Genomic DNA, 16,219 nt, shown 5'->3' with positions numbered 1-16,219 from the left:
GGCAAATAGCGGAAACAGCAGTAATATGCCTGCTGCTTTTGCCCTGTCTCTGTCATCTGAACCATTCAGAATAAGTCTCTGTCTCTATCTCTGTCTCTGTGTCCACCCCGTAGCTCAGAAGAGCAAGGGCTAGAACAGTGATATATGAACATCATGCGAGTGCGAGTTATCATGATAACAGAGTGCCAATGTGCCTAAATTACAGAGCCAGTCGAGTTTGAGAGTGTTACCTCTCCGTTTGTATGAAAAAGAACCGTAATGAGTTAACAGATAAGTCGGAGTTTCCGAAAGGCAGCGAGATCTAGACAAGTGCAAGACCACTCCGACTGAAACTTATTCAAAGCATAATTCAAGGCCATATATAAACCAATGCACATGTTGAAGACTGCAGGTCCTAATTGTTGCCCTGTTTAGCTCGCAAAAGCTCAAGGGCAAGAGCCAGCTAGTTTGGATTCCCGAGTGATCTTTAAGTCATCATATACACTATTGAAACAACACCGCCAAACCTAGACTCAAGAATACCAACACATCATTGCTGAGCTCCTATGGCCTACGTTCCAATACAAATCTAATCTACGGAAAAATGTCCTACAGTAGATCATTGCAAAGGAGATTATCCTCTAGAAGGTTATTTCATAAAAGGTTATCCCACAGGAGGTTATCCCATGTTTCCCTTGTTTCCTTTTAATTATTCCAGAGTTACTGTGATAGTATCCCCGTACAGGGTAACCTCATGAGACTCGAGGCAAATCTTTTCTAACACAAACAAACAGATAGAGCTGGATGAAAAGAGTGATTTGTATCAGCAAGCTCTATCTATGTGGCCGTGGCAAATGTCTACTGGTAGATGACAGACTCAGGTAAGGCAAGGCCAGTTGCGGTTCAACGTTGGGGCTGAATTGTGACGTCTGGCTCAGTCGAATGAGAGTCGGCACTTGTTTTGATGTGTGGTGGAAATTAGGAGGCAAGCGCTGGAGGGTGGATCAAGAGTCAGTCTGGATGTCATGAGGCTCATTCTCGTGACTGGCTGACTCTGGGGCGTTTGTCAAGCTGCCATTGTCCAATGAGTGGGCAGACATTGGGCGGTCCTCGTCTATCGCGATAAGCAAGCTCTCAGCCTACTGCAGGTAGAAAATTAGCTTGGCGACCAGGGAAAAGCTCTTCCCCACCCGATGATAACCTGGCTGCAGCCTGGGTGGGCCGACCGCGCCTGCAAGTGCGGCGCACGATCCCGTGTTACAGCATGACTTCAAGGCATCCCGGTCTTGGGCTCGTCGCAGCGCCGAATTCACTATCAATACCTGCTGCAGGTTGCAGCGACGCGAGGGCTGTATTGTGGGTACTCGATAACAGCACTCGCTGGGCTGTCTAGGCTGGCTGGGCCGCGGCATCACGCGCCTTGTTTGCTTGCTTGCCGTGCTGCGAGACACCTGCATCATTACGTATTGCCCTGTTCTGGAGTTTCCGTCCGCCCTGCTGCAAGATATACTCGGGCGATAGAGAGTCTGGCCATCGTCAAATCCTGCGCAGGGCTCTCTCCTCCCGCTGCAACGCCAGCCGGGTGAATATTTTAGAACCCTAGCTGGTTATTGTTGCTTTTTCTCTTTCGTTTACTTCTACTGACTAGATTCTGGCCTAAAACTCTTTTCTTTTCCCGACACCACAACCAAGCTAGCTGTACCGAGTACCCGGCTCCATCCTTCGAGCTGCCCTCAGGTTACCAAGCCCGTACTGCTTCCATCGTCTTCCCCCATGTCAGGAAGCTCTCGCAATCGCAACCCTACGACATGGGATCAATATGAACGAGGGGGCTCGCCCGGCCGCGGCAGCGTTTCTTCCAATGGCGGGAGAAGCGTTGCCTTCGACGACGAATACCTAGACCACAGCCCGCGCGCAAGCGTTGATGACGGGAACCTAGCAAATATGCGACGAAGGAGGTACGGCAAAAATATGCCCCCCAGAACCTGTAATACTTGAGCACATCGTACTGAAAAGTGCTTCCCCCACAGATCTTCCGTCACGAACCGACTCTCAGCACTCGGGGATGTTGGAGGAGTGAACAGCATCCGGTCCTTCGCACGATCCTGGCAGCGAGCGGCAGAGTTCACTGAGGTCATCCCCCAGCGGCCCTCGTTCATGCTGGCACCCGAACAGGACTCAATCGGCGCCCATGATGGTCTACAATATGGCAGATCGGATGAAGAGGCCGGCAGGGCTGGTTTCCCCCAGGGCACCGCCCCGCGCGTGTCGCTGCTGCGCCAGCACCTCGAGGCGGCTCCAGAATCAGCGGTGCGCGACGACAGCCCAGAGCCAGGGGCAAGCGAGGCGCAATCTCTTCTCGAACCCAACAGGCACTACAGCACGGGCTCCTTCCGGGACCGCGAGCGCAAGGCTTTGGACAACGAGCTGCGGCGCACAATCTCCTTCAGCAGTGGCACCCCGACCTCCCAGTCCATCTTCGCCGTGCCCCCGTCGTTGGCCACCCCGGACATCGTGGGCAGCTATGCTGATTTTGCGGGAAGCTATGGGTCGCATCGCACTTACGGGACCATTGCCAGCGACGACACATTCAGCAGGGCATCCATGGCCCAGGCCGCCGAGATGTGGCGGCAGCAGCAGGCAGCCGGCAATGTGCCAGACGGGGAAAGTCGGCCGATTCTTGTGAAGGAGGTCGAAGATCGGGACGGGAAGATCGTGTTGACGGTCGAGGGACAGAGCACGCTCCCTCAGACCATTTTCAACTCTACAAAGTAGCATTTTCCCCACACCTCATCGCGCCTGGTATCATCGCTGACTTATTTGTTCCAGCGTTCTGATCGGAGTCGGTCTTCTGAGTTTGCCAATGGGTATCAAGTATGCAGGCTGGCTGTGCGGCATGATTATACTTCTCGGAGCGGCTGCGGTGACTTCTTACACGGCGAAGCTGCTCGCGAGATGTATGGACTTGGACCCGAGCCTGATTACCTTCTCGGATCTGGCCTACATCTCCTTTGGCAGAAACGCGCGGATCGCCACGAGTATACTGTTCACCCTAGAACTACTCGCAGCCTGCGTTGCTCTTCTGGTGTTGTTTGCGGACTCTATGGAGCTGCTTTTCCAAGGTGTCTTGTCTGGGACGGAGTGGAAGTTCGTGTGTGCTCTTATTTTGATACCCCTAAATTTCCTCCCATTACGCTTTCTCAGTTTTACCAGCATCATCGGCATAGTGTGTTGTTTTACAAGTAAGTCTTGACACTGTTATGCGCTCCCTTTGTATCCTTTGCTAACCTAGCACTTCCACAGTTGTTGCCCTCGTCATTATAGACGGCCTCGTCAAGCCAAACGCGCCTGGTTCACTGCTTGAGCCAGCAGCCACCTATCTCGTCCCTGCCAACTGGTTGACTCTTCCGCTCTCATTCGGGCTCTTGATGTCCCCGTGGGGAGGCCATGGAGTGTTCCCAAATATTTGTATGTGTAATCCTTCGTTATGCTCTCCAGTCAGCAGCTAACAACACGAGACAGACCGGGACATGAGACATCCGCATAAGTATGCTCGTGCACTGAAAATCACGTTCTCTTTCACGTTCCTACTTGACGCCACGGCTGCAGTCGTCGGCTTGCTCATGTTTGGTGACGATGTCATGGACGCTAGTAAGTGAATCTGACAGCGACTTTTTCTTTGCTGGACACTCGATGGCCATGTTCTCTATAACATGGAGTCGGATTGAAGATTTCCCTCCATTGTATTATTGAAGAAGCCGTAATTTGTGTCTAAAAGCGAAATAATTACTGACGAAACACTAGTCACTTCCAACATATTGACGACATCCGGATACCCCCAAGCGATAACATACATTCTGTGTGGCGCCATTGCCATCATCCCCTTGACTAAGATCCCGCTCAACGCGAGGCCAATTGTTGCAACTCTGGAGGTGCTGCTCGGAGTACATCAACAGGCCCTCGCAGAGTCGTCTGCCATAGTCGGCATGTCGAGTTATTTCAGGGGCTTGGTGAAGATCTTCATTCGCATTGTGACAATTTTTATATTCTTGGCCATCTCAATCGCTTTCCCAGCGTTCGATAGTATTATGGCCTTCATGGGCTCTGCACTGTGCTTCACCATCTGCGTCACGTGAGTTGGACATCCCTATTAGCATTTCCCTATTTCTCGTCTTCTCCTATTTAGTTCTCACTTATCCTTTCCCAAGTTTCTTCCAACCATCTCTTACCAGGTCTCCTGCATTAGTTGACTAACGGGTTCCCTTTAGGTTGCCCTTGTGCTTTTATTTAAAGCTCTTTAGCAGAGAAATTGCGGGGCTTGAAAGGTCTTATATATACGCTATGCTTGCTATATCTATTACCCTTTCGGTCATCGGCACTATTTTCTCCTTCCTCCCACGGTCTTTGCTCGAATAACAGCAATGATTGCGATGGCATGGATGGGTTGGCACTCTCGAGAGATCTGTCAATACCGCAGGAAGCGCGAGGATTGAGAGGGGGGCGGGACTTAGCTGGGAATGTGAATGCTAGAGATTGGAAAGTGGGATCTAGGCACAGGAGACAGGAAAACGCGGAACGGTATTTGCCCAACCGTTTCCACGATTTCGACCACACCACCAGCCGGCCGACGCACAACATATACCTGGGTCACAAGGTACTTCGTCTGTACATCTTTGATTCCTGCCCCGATCGCGCATCCTTTCTACTCCTCGCAAACTGTGAAGCCGCCGTGACCCACTTTCGAAGATACTGCTTCATCCATGGAACCCGGTCAAGCGTTTTAATTCTGGCGGCTTCCCTAGCTCGTTTCCATACTCGGTACCGAGACGCAACAAGTGCTTGCATCTCTCCTGGGCTTGCCCTCGGCCTCGCTAAGAACGTGCAGCTGAACATGCTCACCAACCCAGCTTTTTGGAAATACCTAGCAGTCTATAAGCCCGTACCGTCACATTAATGATATTCTCGCCTAAGCCAGGTTGCATAGTAATGCACATGGGGGTGAATAACCACAATGCATTAATAGCCTCGGGTTGGATTCATGGATAATGTCATTAGTATAGACAGGTGGAGTGCTTGCATTAGCATCGGCCCGGTCTGCTCAGTGAAATTTTGGGCCAATTAAGCAAGTAAATTGATGCTCAGGCTAGAATTTCAATCTGTCTTGCAGATGCAGGGCCCAGACCTGCCCGTTGTTGTGTCCGCCGCCCCGCCCCGCCAAACTCCCAATCGAGTCCTCCTACCAAGTTAAATAAGCAGAAGAGCGTTTACACAGCCATCGTTCTCGGGATTGTTCGTGATCTGCGCCCAGCGGCCCCAAACCACCTTGCCAGAGGTGCTTGTCATACCCAACTCGCTCACATTCACCTCCACGACGGTGCCTTTTGTCAGTACGCCCAGTTGAGTGTACAAGGGATTCTGCGGGTTCTTCTTGACACTGAGAATGGGTGCTCGAATTGTGACTCCGAGTGTTGGGTGCGAGAGGTGGACCATCTTGTGGCGTAGTCCCATAGGACGTATGAACCGCTCGTATTTGACCGGTCTCCCTTTATACCAACCAGTTAGCCGATGCTACAACAACAATACTGCTGCGGCAAGAGAGGGGCCACGAAAGGAGGTGAGGGTGAGAACTTGCTTGTGAAGTCCTGGCCGACAAAGGTGGGCTTTGTAACCATGCGTTTCCAGCCTTTCTTGTGTGTCTTCTTTCCCGTGTTTATCACCTTGAACATTTCCTCCTCAGAAATCCCGCGGACTTTCGGCAGGGGCACTGCAAACCGTGCAGCCTTCTCAGCGCGTTTGTTCTTGATAGCTGAACTAAGAGCCTTTGCGGAGGTAGGGTTGTTGCGGTCGAGCAGGTAGGCGGGGACGGGGTTGGCTGGGTCAGCATCTGGGGCGGCAGCCTTGATGTTACGTTCCTCGTGGGCTTTGATCTGCTTGCGCAACTGGATCTTCTCCTTGTGGCGCTTTTCGGCGTACATCTTGGCGCGGAGGCCGCGCAGGTTCTGGGCCTTCTCGGAGGCATCGTGGCCTTCACGGGCGGCACGCTTGCGGGCACGCTCGTGGTGGTCGAGGCTGCAACCATCAAGAGCGCTGGTCAGCTGCCAGGCAACGCATGATAGAGGGAAGGTGGTGGACTTATTTACCGTTGGCCATAAAGGCGTTGCCATCTTTGCATGTACTCGTTTTGAGGCATGGCGGCAGCTGTTTGCGAGCGGCGAATGGAGGTGAGGTTGGATACTTGGCGGCAGCGGCAAACAAAAAGTTAGTAGACGTACATAGTCTGATTGCCCCACTAGCATGTGGTTGGACCGCGGGTGAATGGTGCTCCCGGGCTCCACTGCTGCGCCACAGTTACGTATCCGTTGCGTGACCGTTCTTTGTGGCGCTGCCACAAGTGTTTCATGGATGAGGCGAGGCTGCTGCTGTAAAAAAAGCGGGGTGGGTTGGCATTCCATCTCTTTGTGCACTCTTACAAGCTCATCTTGCAACAACTAAAAATTATGGCTTAGAGCGGGCTACGATTCAAAGTACACCTTTTTTCCTCCGCACTACAAGCATACCTAATAGTCTACCTTCTTAAACAAGCCTCGACCCGACGTCACAATTTGTCAACTAGCAACTCCTTAAACCAAAATGGGGATGATCATTCTGGCTTCCAAGATTTCCATCTGCCCCCATTTCCAGCAACTAGTACTGTACCGACTCGCGATTGGCAACGCGACCTTATTGCATTCAACAGTGGAACGCACCCTGATTTCTCTGGCTTTACCGCAACCCAGATAGGCAACATCCTTCAATTTGTACACCAAAAGTACGAGCAGATTGACTTGCTGGCACAAGCGGCAAGGAGTAAGCCATGGAGGTAATCACTTTGCTATCCTGCAAGACGTTTCATTGTTCGCCGCACTGAACCACAGACCCTCGTCTCTTTCAAATGTCGCATCCTTGCCTGCTACTCGCCTCAGGTCAAGGAATTTATGGGGCGAAGCGCTTGGGACTACGATGAGTTTCTCACGCTGGAAGATGCTATACCAGCTGTTGCTGGAACATACTGGATCATGTCGCCCTTTCAGACGTCTTATGCTGGCCCTGCCAGGTCACAAGTCCCAGAATGCCCCGACAACACTGGTGAAGGTGGACTCCAGCGGCGGATAAAAGCACACAAGCGAATTCTCAGCCAGGGCTCAGAGACTATCCTAGGAAGCTACTCTGCCAGACATGTGCTCCCCACACCCATTCTCTTAGGACTAGGTGCAGCCAATAACACCCTGTACTGCCACGTGGTGTTGAGCCGGGACACAGACAAATTCAAGGCACAACACATGGAAACAGAACCTAGGCAGCAACCTGGGCAGCAACCTGGGCAGCAACCTGGACGAGACGCTCTTGGATTTCGTGTACTTACTTACGCACTTGACGTTACTGTTGGCGCTGGACAAAGCTTTGACTGCACGATGCTTCTATCAGTCTTGGAATCCCCCGACATTCTATTCACCAGGTCCTTGGAAGTGGTAGACAATGTTTACCAGAGTCCAGAATGCTTTGCTATCCAGGGGCACTTTTCAAAAAGTTATGTTACACCCACAAATCGCGCTCTGCTGTGGAGTCAATGCTCTAGCGTACTTTGGACTGCAAAACATCAGCGAGTCGTTAAGCAAGCGGGCGACCAGATCGTGGAACATTTCGGCAATGTGCCCTGGGTCTTGCCCTACCACATCATTTTCTCTCGTTTCGAAGCTGAAGGACTTGCCTGCCCCAAGAGACTTTTAATCTTGACTCGTTGGCGTGCCCTTTTCCCAGATGACGGAATCAAGAAAGCTCTGGTCGAGGGACCGGACTTGACACTGAATATTGTGGATTTCATTTGCGAGCATGGACCGGTATATGCTGCTACTAATTTCTCAGAGTTCAAAGCGAAGCATGGACTGGGACTCCGCTGTCATTTCGAGCAGTCCTATCGTTCGAAAACGGATCGTTTATCTCTTCTACTACGACAATTTCGTTGAGCCACTTTCGTTGTTGAGGCCCGGGATTCGACCCTTTTCTGGAGCCTCGACCATACCATTAGTCACGACGCTGCTGTGCAAGTATCTCACGACGCACTTCGCTTGCATATCCACGATTCCTGAACTCGATCGCACATCCTTCCTCAAAGGCTACTTCTTGGTCTCGAAATTGAACCTAAGCCAAACTGTGAAGCCGCCGTGGGCCACTTTCGAAGATGTTGCCCGCCCCCCCCCCCCCCTCATTCCCTCCAACCTAATATTCTTGGCTATTCTGCTTCGTTTCCCGTCCATGTTCCCTCTACTGTGTCGTCTTGCACGCATAGATCACCAAATGTTCCCACAGCTTCCTGCTTGTCGTGGATCACTCGGAGGCTTTGAATGCCATCCTCTACTTCCAAGAAGACGGCGAAAAGAATTCCACGGCGTCATAACCAGGAAGAGAATGACATCAAGTGCACTTTTATCCTTGCCGTCCGGCAGCTTGGCTTTGGCAGGAGTGGTTGACACCATCGGAGGCTAAAGCAACTGAGACGTACGTGTGGCCAGCAATGGGGGAGACTTTGATGACTTCCTCCTCGGTACCCAGACCAAGGACACCTGGCCGCTGATTTCGTTTGCTCCCGAGATCCAGAACGCCCCATCTCAGCATTCCGATGTCCCTGCGCGACCTCATGAGATTATCAAATTGGATGCCTGGATTCTGTTGACACTCAAAGTCTTCGTCCTGCCTGTCCGATGGCGTGTTAGGCGGACAGTAACTCGCAATGACCGCCGAGTCGGTGCCCACGATGACGGACTTCAAAGGCAGGGGGCGAAAGCTGAGGATGACAGGGATCGCAGCAGCGACTGCGGCAATAACAAGACCGGGGATCATGGCTCGTATGGAATACCCCATGTTCACGTCGACGTCGTTGAATTCGAATTCGGGCTGCCAGAAAGAGACGCCTGAATCCAAGCCAAGGTTAATGTTTCCAAGCCACACAAGGATGTTTTAAAAGGATACGGACGACGACTGGTACCGCCTACACCCCGTAGAAAGACACTTACTTCCAATTGGCATTACGTATATTGTCTGACTGAGGATCCAACCCAGTAAGGCTTTGAGGGATATGAAGCTGATTCCCCAGAGAAGAGGAAACTGGAAGGCATGGGTGGACACTTGGTGCGCGCCATGCTTGGAGCTCACCCGGAGCTGCTGAGCTTTCACAGCGAAGTCCGCCCAGTATCTGCCTTGGAAAATAGTCGAGTATAGAGAACTGAAGGTGAAGTAATAGATCGAAACAGCGAGTTGAGGCAAGTTCGTTGTGAGACAATAAGTGAGGAATTTCGCTATACTTGTGTCGGAGGAATCGAATTCATCCTCGGAGTTAAACATGGGGGTAATTCGGTTGCCTATGCTGTCCCCAAAAGCGTCATCAAATCTTCGAAGACATCAGTATCACCCCTGCAAATGAATTTGGCAGACATAGGTACCTACTGTAGAGATGGGAAGCCAAACACGCCAAGGAGAATAGTCCCACCCAGGAGAAATACCCCGATGGGTATATAGGTCCAGAGCCACATGCGCCTGCTGACGACCTGTCCCCACCGCTTCTTGGCATCTTTCCACACCATGGGCCCTGTACCAGACATTCTGGTAATGTCCGGGCCATGCATCATAAAGACTTTCAAAGCATCTCCGAGACATTGGCATGACTCCTTCCTCCAGTGGAACGAAGACACCAGAACACTCAGGATGGATCCCAAGGTAACGCAGATCAGGCTAATGAGGAGGAAAGGACCCGAGACGAAAACTTTACAAGGTGCTGAATAGGGTTCCGATAGGCAGTATTTGACAGCCAGGGTCTGGTATTCGGGATAAATATCACCACTCCCAAATACATCTGACGGGTAATCATTCCCCTCCGGATACCATGATATATTCCACACCTTAGGAGCCTCGGAACCAATGTCGACCTGAGGCGGATAGGATCCAGCACTACCAAACCCGCTTGTCGTGTAACCTCCTTCACAGTAGGTCCAAATGGTGTTGTCGCCTGAGCCAGATCGCTCAGTTGTGCACATGGGGGAGAATGACCACAACGCATTGACAGCCTCGGGTTGATATTCATGGATAGTGTCGTTAGTATAGGCGGCCGGAGTGCTGTTCCAGACTTGAGCCCCCTGCCAGCCTTTCGCATCGGCATTGGGCCCTGTCTGAACGACAAGCAAAAGGTTGCGATGACTTTGCAGGCCCTTCGGGTCTTGGAAATACGTGCGCAGGCAGTCTTGGCCCTCCAGCCTGGTCCAATTCATCGATGCCGCCCGGAACCCCGGCAGAATGTCGTAAAAGTGGGATTGAACTTCGGTTGTTGAATTGTATGCCGTCAGACCCAGGAAGGCCACACCGGGATACACAAAGTCTGCGCCTGTCGTGAAAGCTTCGCTAGCAAAGAGGACAGAATATGTAGTTGATGTGTATACAATGAATGTAGACGAATGGAAGAATAATTGGATAGGGATGCCAATGGCGACAAGTGAAACCCACCAGAGCCTCCGCCATTGTGAAAGCTGTTTTAGGTTGCGGAAGGAATGAACCCCAATATCCAAGGAACGGCCTCGTGAATGAGCGTTGCGGAGATCATCAATTGTGGGTGAGGACACCAGCCTTATGAAGAAGTCGAATGACACACTCATCCCGATTGCTGTAATGGCACAAAGAAGTTGCATGCACTGGTTCATGGCCTCGGCCCGGCTGCATTGTCCGGCATAGAGCTTGGTGACCCCGAACACACCTCCATTGGCAGAAGAGAGACTGACACAAACTAGTAAAGCTACTAGGATGCTTGCTGACAATGTGTGAAACTTTATAGCATCTCTGTGCCAGCTCACTGAGTGCTCGGAGGATTTTACTGCCAATGATGCATATTTTGGATTGATTCCTAGCATTGTTGCTTGCTGGTTGATGACCGGCTTATTGATATCGTTGCCAAAGGGCCTTAAGACTCCTAAATATCTCTATCATGTCAGATCCCAAGGTTCGGCGAGAAGAAGTTCTTATCTATTGGGAGCCTTTACCCTAGATCTGTTGAAATCACTTCACTGAGACAATAGAATGCTGCGCTGTTCCATGAAATGGAGAAAGATAGGACAGAGGTATAAGGCGAGATCAGATTGTAAATAATTATTGAGATTATGAGACACAACAGCTCAGCTAAGGTACACGTTAGGTTCAGCGGGTAGGTGCTGGTAGATATAAAGATCTATTTTAGGTAAGGCCTATTACGAGATAGCGACAGCCACTGCTTAGCCTGATACAAGAGTGTTCTGTATATTTCTACACAATTTGGATGGGCGCAGCGCTCAAGCAGCGCTGCAGAAGTGTCGCAGCGCCTGGTGACAGGCTGACAGGGCAGCCTTCCCTCGAACTGAGCCGCATGAAGCGGACTCGCCCGCCCCCAATATGTACGATCAGACAACCGAGACAAATCAAAACATCAGCGAGCCACCTTATTTCATTTGCTATCCCTTGCCTCATAATCCGGAGGGCTTGATGAGTTCATTTAACTCACGGTTACACTGCATGGTCCGGTCAAGAGTCTGCGAGTAGCACAACGTAACACTGAAGGTGGCTGATGTTCGGAATGTTGATGTGCCTTGTTCTGTTCCGGGTGCTAAGTAGGACCATGCCGAATGATTGGTGCCCACCTGCCCAGGTGCTACCAAGTAGTTACTTCTTTTGACAATACATAGTGCCAAAGACCACTGGAGCTGTCGAGAATGTCGGTGACGGCAATGAGGCATCGATCTACAAGACTGCCGGAGCGTGCGCACAGGTGCGGCAGGGTACCGCTGAGATTCGCCATTTATGGATCGACAGCGTTTGCATCAACAAAGGTGACAGCAGGGAATTTTCGTCGGCTCTCAACTCTATGTTCAACTGGTATCACAATGCCGCTGTCTGCTACGTCTACATGTACGACGTGACATGGAACGAGGCAGACGACCTGTATGGAAGTCGCCAGCAATTCCTCCAGAGCAAGTGGTTCACGCGGGGTTGGACGCTGCAGGAGCTCCTTGCGCCGAAGAACATTGAGTTCTACGACCGGGACTGGCGATATATCGGCTCGAAACAGAGTTTGTTGGACCAGATTGCAGAGGCGACGGGCATTGCGAGGGAGCATCTGCTGAGGGGTTTCCGCACCGCCAGCATCGCGCAGAAGATGAGCTGGCTGTCGCGCCGAACCACATCCATCATCGAGGATCGCGCCTACTGCATGCTCGGTCTCTTCGGTGTCTTCCTCGATCCACGATATGGCCAAGGTGGGAATGAATTTCTCCGCCTGCAGCGGGAGATATTTGTCTCGACGCCGGCAGGCGCCATCTTCGACGAGTCAATGTTCGCCTGGCAGACGGATCTGATCGAGACCAGCGGCCTCCTTGCCCCGGCGCCCAGCTGCTTCCGCAATTCGGGTCACGTTCTGTTCGTACCGCGCCTCGCCAAGTCTCGAAATATAACAACTCAGATCGAGGACGGCATGGTGATAGAACCAACCATGGGCATCGATTTTCACATACCGTGGGCTGAGCGAAAGCATCGCTGGTATGGAGCCGCTGTCTGCGCCGTCCATTTACTTACTTTCGGCATCGGCTCAGTAGGAGGAGTTTTGATACACAGGGCAATTCGTAAAAGAAAGTCAGATCACCTGGTGAACTTGAACTGCTGGGTTCAGGGGCCCGGCCAGAAACTGCGGAATGTGCGCATCAAGGTGGTCCAGGACAAGGACAAGACTTGGCGGCGCATCGAGTGCAATAGCCTGTTCGAGTCAGATAATGACAATCTGTTCTCACAAGCGGACGTCCATGGAAGCCAGAGCGGAGGCCGTGTCTACTTTCCGCACCGGATCATGTACAAGGTAGGAGTCCTCATTGTGCGACATCTTTGACCACTTCACAGGCCTATCTAATTGTTTACAGGGCTCCTCGGGGTGGACTCAATCGTCAGAACTCCAAGGATTTTCTGTGAAGGAAAGCAAGAGGAACCGCCATGGCGGCGTTTCTCCATCAGCTCAAGCCGCACTTCAGACCCAACAGAGGATGGCTCAGGAGCAGGCCCAGATGCAGATGCAGATGCAGCACACCCAGATACATATGCAGCAAATGAGGATGTAGGATCAGTCAACGCCGCCGAAGCACAACAAGCCAGGAAACGGACAGCCCCAGCCCACGAGACATACAAGTTCATACAATACCTGCCCTGAAAGTTCACTCCGGCCCACTGCGGGGCCGCACCCCTGTGTAACGGTTGTCGTCGCTCGACCATATTTTCCATTCCTGAGGTAATAGCCTCGTCAAGGAATTTTAAACCAACGGAGCTTGTCACCAACTAGACTTGTCAACGAAGTGTCTCTCCGTCACAGCTCCATCATTGAAGTATAATTGACTCTTATCATAGCATAGATAACACATTAATCAGTAGGCTTGCTCGATATCAAATCCAGGATCTTTCTCAGTCCCTGCAAATCCCCTTCTTTTGTGCCGGCCTCATCCTTCTCAACCCAGCCTCCAGTATATCCACCTTCGAAATCAATAACCCAGGCATTGCCATCCTTGTCAATGAGAACATTGTCAGCTTTGGCATCTCCCCAGACGGCTCCTGCCCTGTGTAGCTCCTCGACCGTGTGTTTGACCTGCTTCGCCCAACGTTCTCTCAAATTTTGAGAAGGATCATCGTAGAGGGCAGATTGCAGCGTCATGCCCTCTTCATGATCCACCAACGAAAGGAGCAGGCCCAGCGTGGCATCCTCGTCCTGAATGTGTACGATTCCCTGCAGCCGGCTCACCCGCACGTCTGGCCCCAGCTTTGCATCGTGCACTTTCTTATGCACCGAGAGCTCATGCGTCATCGGATTTTCCGATGCGAGCCCAAAGTGCTTGAAGAAACACAACGTCTTGTGGCCGGACTTGTCTAGGTCTGCGAGCACAAGCTCTGGCATCCGATAGAGCGCCTGTTCGGGCCGCTGGAAAACGACCTCGAGCTCTGAGGGTTCAAAGAAGCGCGTCCACGCCTCAAGATCGTCCAGAAGATCGCCGTCGAGAAACGAGAGCGGCTTAACGAGACTGCCTTCGTTATCGACATGAACTGGGATGAACTTCTCGTCTTCGGCGTCCAGTCTGCAACCGAAGGTCTCGGGGAATAAGCACTCGGAGAGAAGCGGTTTGGATAAACCGTTAGAAATCTTGACCGGGTCAAAAGAAGGTGTAAAGTCTGGCGCAAGCCGCGAGAAAATGGGCTCGAAAATGTTTGCTAGCCATTCGAACGCCTCTGTGTCGGTGATGCCGTCAAACTCCCCGTCGTTGTCTGGCAAGATTGGTTCGATGTTCTTCAAGTACTGTTTGGTAGCGTTTGGTGAGTTACTAAAGTTGGAAAGCGACAGGTCAATGATAAACAGCCTGCCATGGTATCTCATCGAGACAGTGACATCCTCAGAGGCGTCCTCACCCGTGATGGTGCGCACGGGATGAGCAGGAGAAGGGGTCCGCTGGTGCGTCGATGTGGTACTCATGGCGAACTCGATGGCTGGTGCGGAAAAGGGATGGTGTAACTTTAGAGCTGACGAAGACCGCTCGTTATGCGATCATGTGCGCTGTCTCATCTGTGATGTATTTCGATTGACCTCACTTCTCATCGACTGCACATACTCAGCCCGGCCTTCGAACCACACAACACAACCAAGCCTACCTGGTTGGCAAGAGCTTCCGTAGACTTGAAATAGTCACCAAGCAACAAGCCCAAGGATATATTATAGTTAGTGATCGAGTCGTCTAAGTAAGAACATGAAATGGTGAGGAACAGCAGCAGGGTCTTTCAATGTCAACCTGTTGGCTTACTGTCATTTAGGGCTAGGGCTTCCGACCCAAACCCTCAGCTCAAGTTCTCTGTTTCCGTGATGTCGCCCAACGAGCCAGGCAACCATGTCTTGGCGGGCCACTTCTTGATAGGTCGAAAGGTCCAGTTTGGCTGCATTTCATTTAGGACAATATCTGCTGCCTCTCTGTTTGCCTCCTTTGGAAAAATTTACCTTCTCCTCTTATCATCCAGCGTCTTTCTCTACTGTACTGTGAATATACTCCCTCTCATACATGAACCACACCACTGCCTCACCCTTCAGCCATCTGACCGTGCCGCACCAACGTAGGCGGCGAAGGTCCTGACATCGCCATAATACGGGGCCTCAAGGCCCGGGTCTCCGTATTGAACCGTTTTCTGGACAAGAATGCGGTTCGACGAGACGCTCGGCATTGCACCCTTCTAGAATGTCGACCCTGCCATGCAGTCGCAGCTCCTGCGCCCCGAGGTTGGAGGCGGGGATACACGCACACACATTTTCGTCCCTTCAAAGCTGGTACACAATAAAATAAAATTTACGTACAAGGCCTACGCCTGGGAAATAGTACTCGCCCAGAAAGATATTTTATAAATGAGCAGCTCACTGCGAATCTATCTACGGGATAGAAAGCCGTAAAAGACGATATCTTGTCCTTTAGCCATGATAATGATTTTATTTGAAAGGCGACGGGGAATAGAAAGATGAATTCTTTTGTAATGGTAACAAACAAGCGGAGATACTTTCCCCTGTTGTTCAAGCAACTATTTACCATAAGCACTTGAACATTCATTCCTAGGCCAGGGACTTGCTGACCTGCTACTTTCTGCGAAAGCCACCCGTCCACTGTGACCGATGCAAGACCATATGTATCAAGTTATACGAACAACAGGAGCACCGAAAATCAGGGCATGGAATCGATGAGGGACGCTACCTACTCCCAGATAACGACTGACGTGAATCAGCACAGCAGCGTTGAGCGTAATTGTTACCAGGGCTACAATTTGCCCAACCCATTTACATAAACATCATCATTATCATGAATTCTAACACTATCAGAAGGGCCCTTGAATTTGGTTGTTGGAATTCCCAATAACCATTACAATGAGTTACTGCCTACTATGAAATATTAATGTATTATGATAACTATATTTTATGAAATATCAAACCCTGATCATAGTCATATTTCATAAAATATTGTTGATTAGAACAACAATTGTTTCATAAATTCTTAATATACACAACAATACTCATTTCATAAAATATGAATACATCCGACTATAAATATTTTGTAGAATATTAATAAATTAATAGAATCTTTACAGGAGAGCTGTATCTGTTGTTAGGTGAAAGATATTCTATTGATTGTAC

At 50.9% G+C, this 16,219-nt stretch overlaps 6 protein-coding genes across 6 annotated transcripts; 3 read left to right on the top strand and 3 right to left on the bottom strand.

Annotated features, from left to right (window-relative positions):
* Positions 1 to 1,752: 1,752 nt before the first annotated feature.
* On the top strand, positions 1,753 to 4,115 carry J7T55_009313 (transmembrane transporter; the record flags this gene model as incomplete). Its single annotated transcript, XM_053142267.1, has 7 exons — positions 1,753 to 1,937; positions 2,010 to 2,750; positions 2,809 to 3,126; positions 3,184 to 3,221; positions 3,283 to 3,447; positions 3,502 to 3,630; positions 3,784 to 4,115. 7 exons carry the CDS (start codon positions 1,753 to 1,755, stop codon positions 4,113 to 4,115), a joined length of 1,908 nt encoding a protein of 635 aa, XP_052995154.1.
* Positions 4,116 to 5,223: 1,108 nt separating this feature from the next.
* Positions 5,224 to 6,169, bottom strand: J7T55_009312 (Ribosome biogenesis protein nsa2; the record flags this gene model as incomplete). Its single annotated transcript, XM_053142266.1, has 3 exons — positions 5,224 to 5,413; positions 5,563 to 6,048; positions 6,120 to 6,169. 3 exons carry the CDS (start codon positions 6,167 to 6,169, stop codon positions 5,224 to 5,226), a joined length of 726 nt encoding a protein of 241 aa, XP_052995153.1.
* A 440-nt stretch (positions 6,170 to 6,609) lies between these two features.
* On the top strand, positions 6,610 to 8,413 carry J7T55_009311 (uncharacterized protein; the record flags this gene model as incomplete). Its single annotated transcript, XM_053142265.1, has 4 exons — positions 6,610 to 6,666; positions 6,894 to 7,259; positions 7,882 to 8,169; positions 8,306 to 8,413. The coding sequence occupies 4 exons, from the start codon at positions 6,610 to 6,612 to the stop codon at positions 8,411 to 8,413; spliced, it is 819 nt and encodes a 272-aa protein (XP_052995152.1).
* A 29-nt stretch (positions 8,414 to 8,442) lies between these two features.
* J7T55_009310 (uncharacterized protein) lies at positions 8,443 to 10,658 on the bottom strand (the record flags this gene model as incomplete). The annotated part of the gene is made up of 3 exons (XM_053142264.1): positions 8,443 to 8,927; positions 9,030 to 9,403; positions 9,460 to 10,658. 3 exons carry the CDS (start codon positions 10,656 to 10,658, stop codon positions 8,443 to 8,445), a joined length of 2,058 nt encoding a protein of 685 aa, XP_052995151.1.
* Positions 10,659 to 11,311: 653 nt separating this feature from the next.
* On the top strand, positions 11,312 to 13,133 carry J7T55_009309 (uncharacterized protein; the record flags this gene model as incomplete). The annotated part of the gene is made up of 3 exons (XM_053142261.1): positions 11,312 to 11,426; positions 11,715 to 12,877; positions 12,939 to 13,133. The coding sequence occupies 3 exons, from the start codon at positions 11,312 to 11,314 to the stop codon at positions 13,131 to 13,133; spliced, it is 1,473 nt and encodes a 490-aa protein (XP_052995150.1).
* Positions 13,134 to 13,429: 296 nt separating this feature from the next.
* Positions 13,430 to 14,527, bottom strand: J7T55_009308 (uncharacterized protein; the record flags this gene model as incomplete). The annotated part of the gene is made up of 1 exon (XM_053142260.1): positions 13,430 to 14,527. The coding sequence occupies one exon, from the start codon at positions 14,525 to 14,527 to the stop codon at positions 13,430 to 13,432; it is 1,098 nt and encodes a 365-aa protein (XP_052995149.1).
* Between the last annotated feature and the right edge of the window lie 1,692 nt (positions 14,528 to 16,219).

Source organism: Diaporthe amygdali (genome assembly GCF_026229845.1).
Source record: "Diaporthe amygdali strain CAA958 chromosome Unknown NODE_10_length_1141467_cov_65_626103, whole genome shotgun sequence".
NCBI classification, from domain to species: domain Eukaryota; kingdom Fungi; phylum Ascomycota; class Sordariomycetes; order Diaporthales; family Diaporthaceae; genus Diaporthe; species Diaporthe amygdali.
The sequence above is the reverse complement of the archived record's forward strand: the minus strand, read 5'-3'. Positions and strand labels throughout refer to the sequence as shown.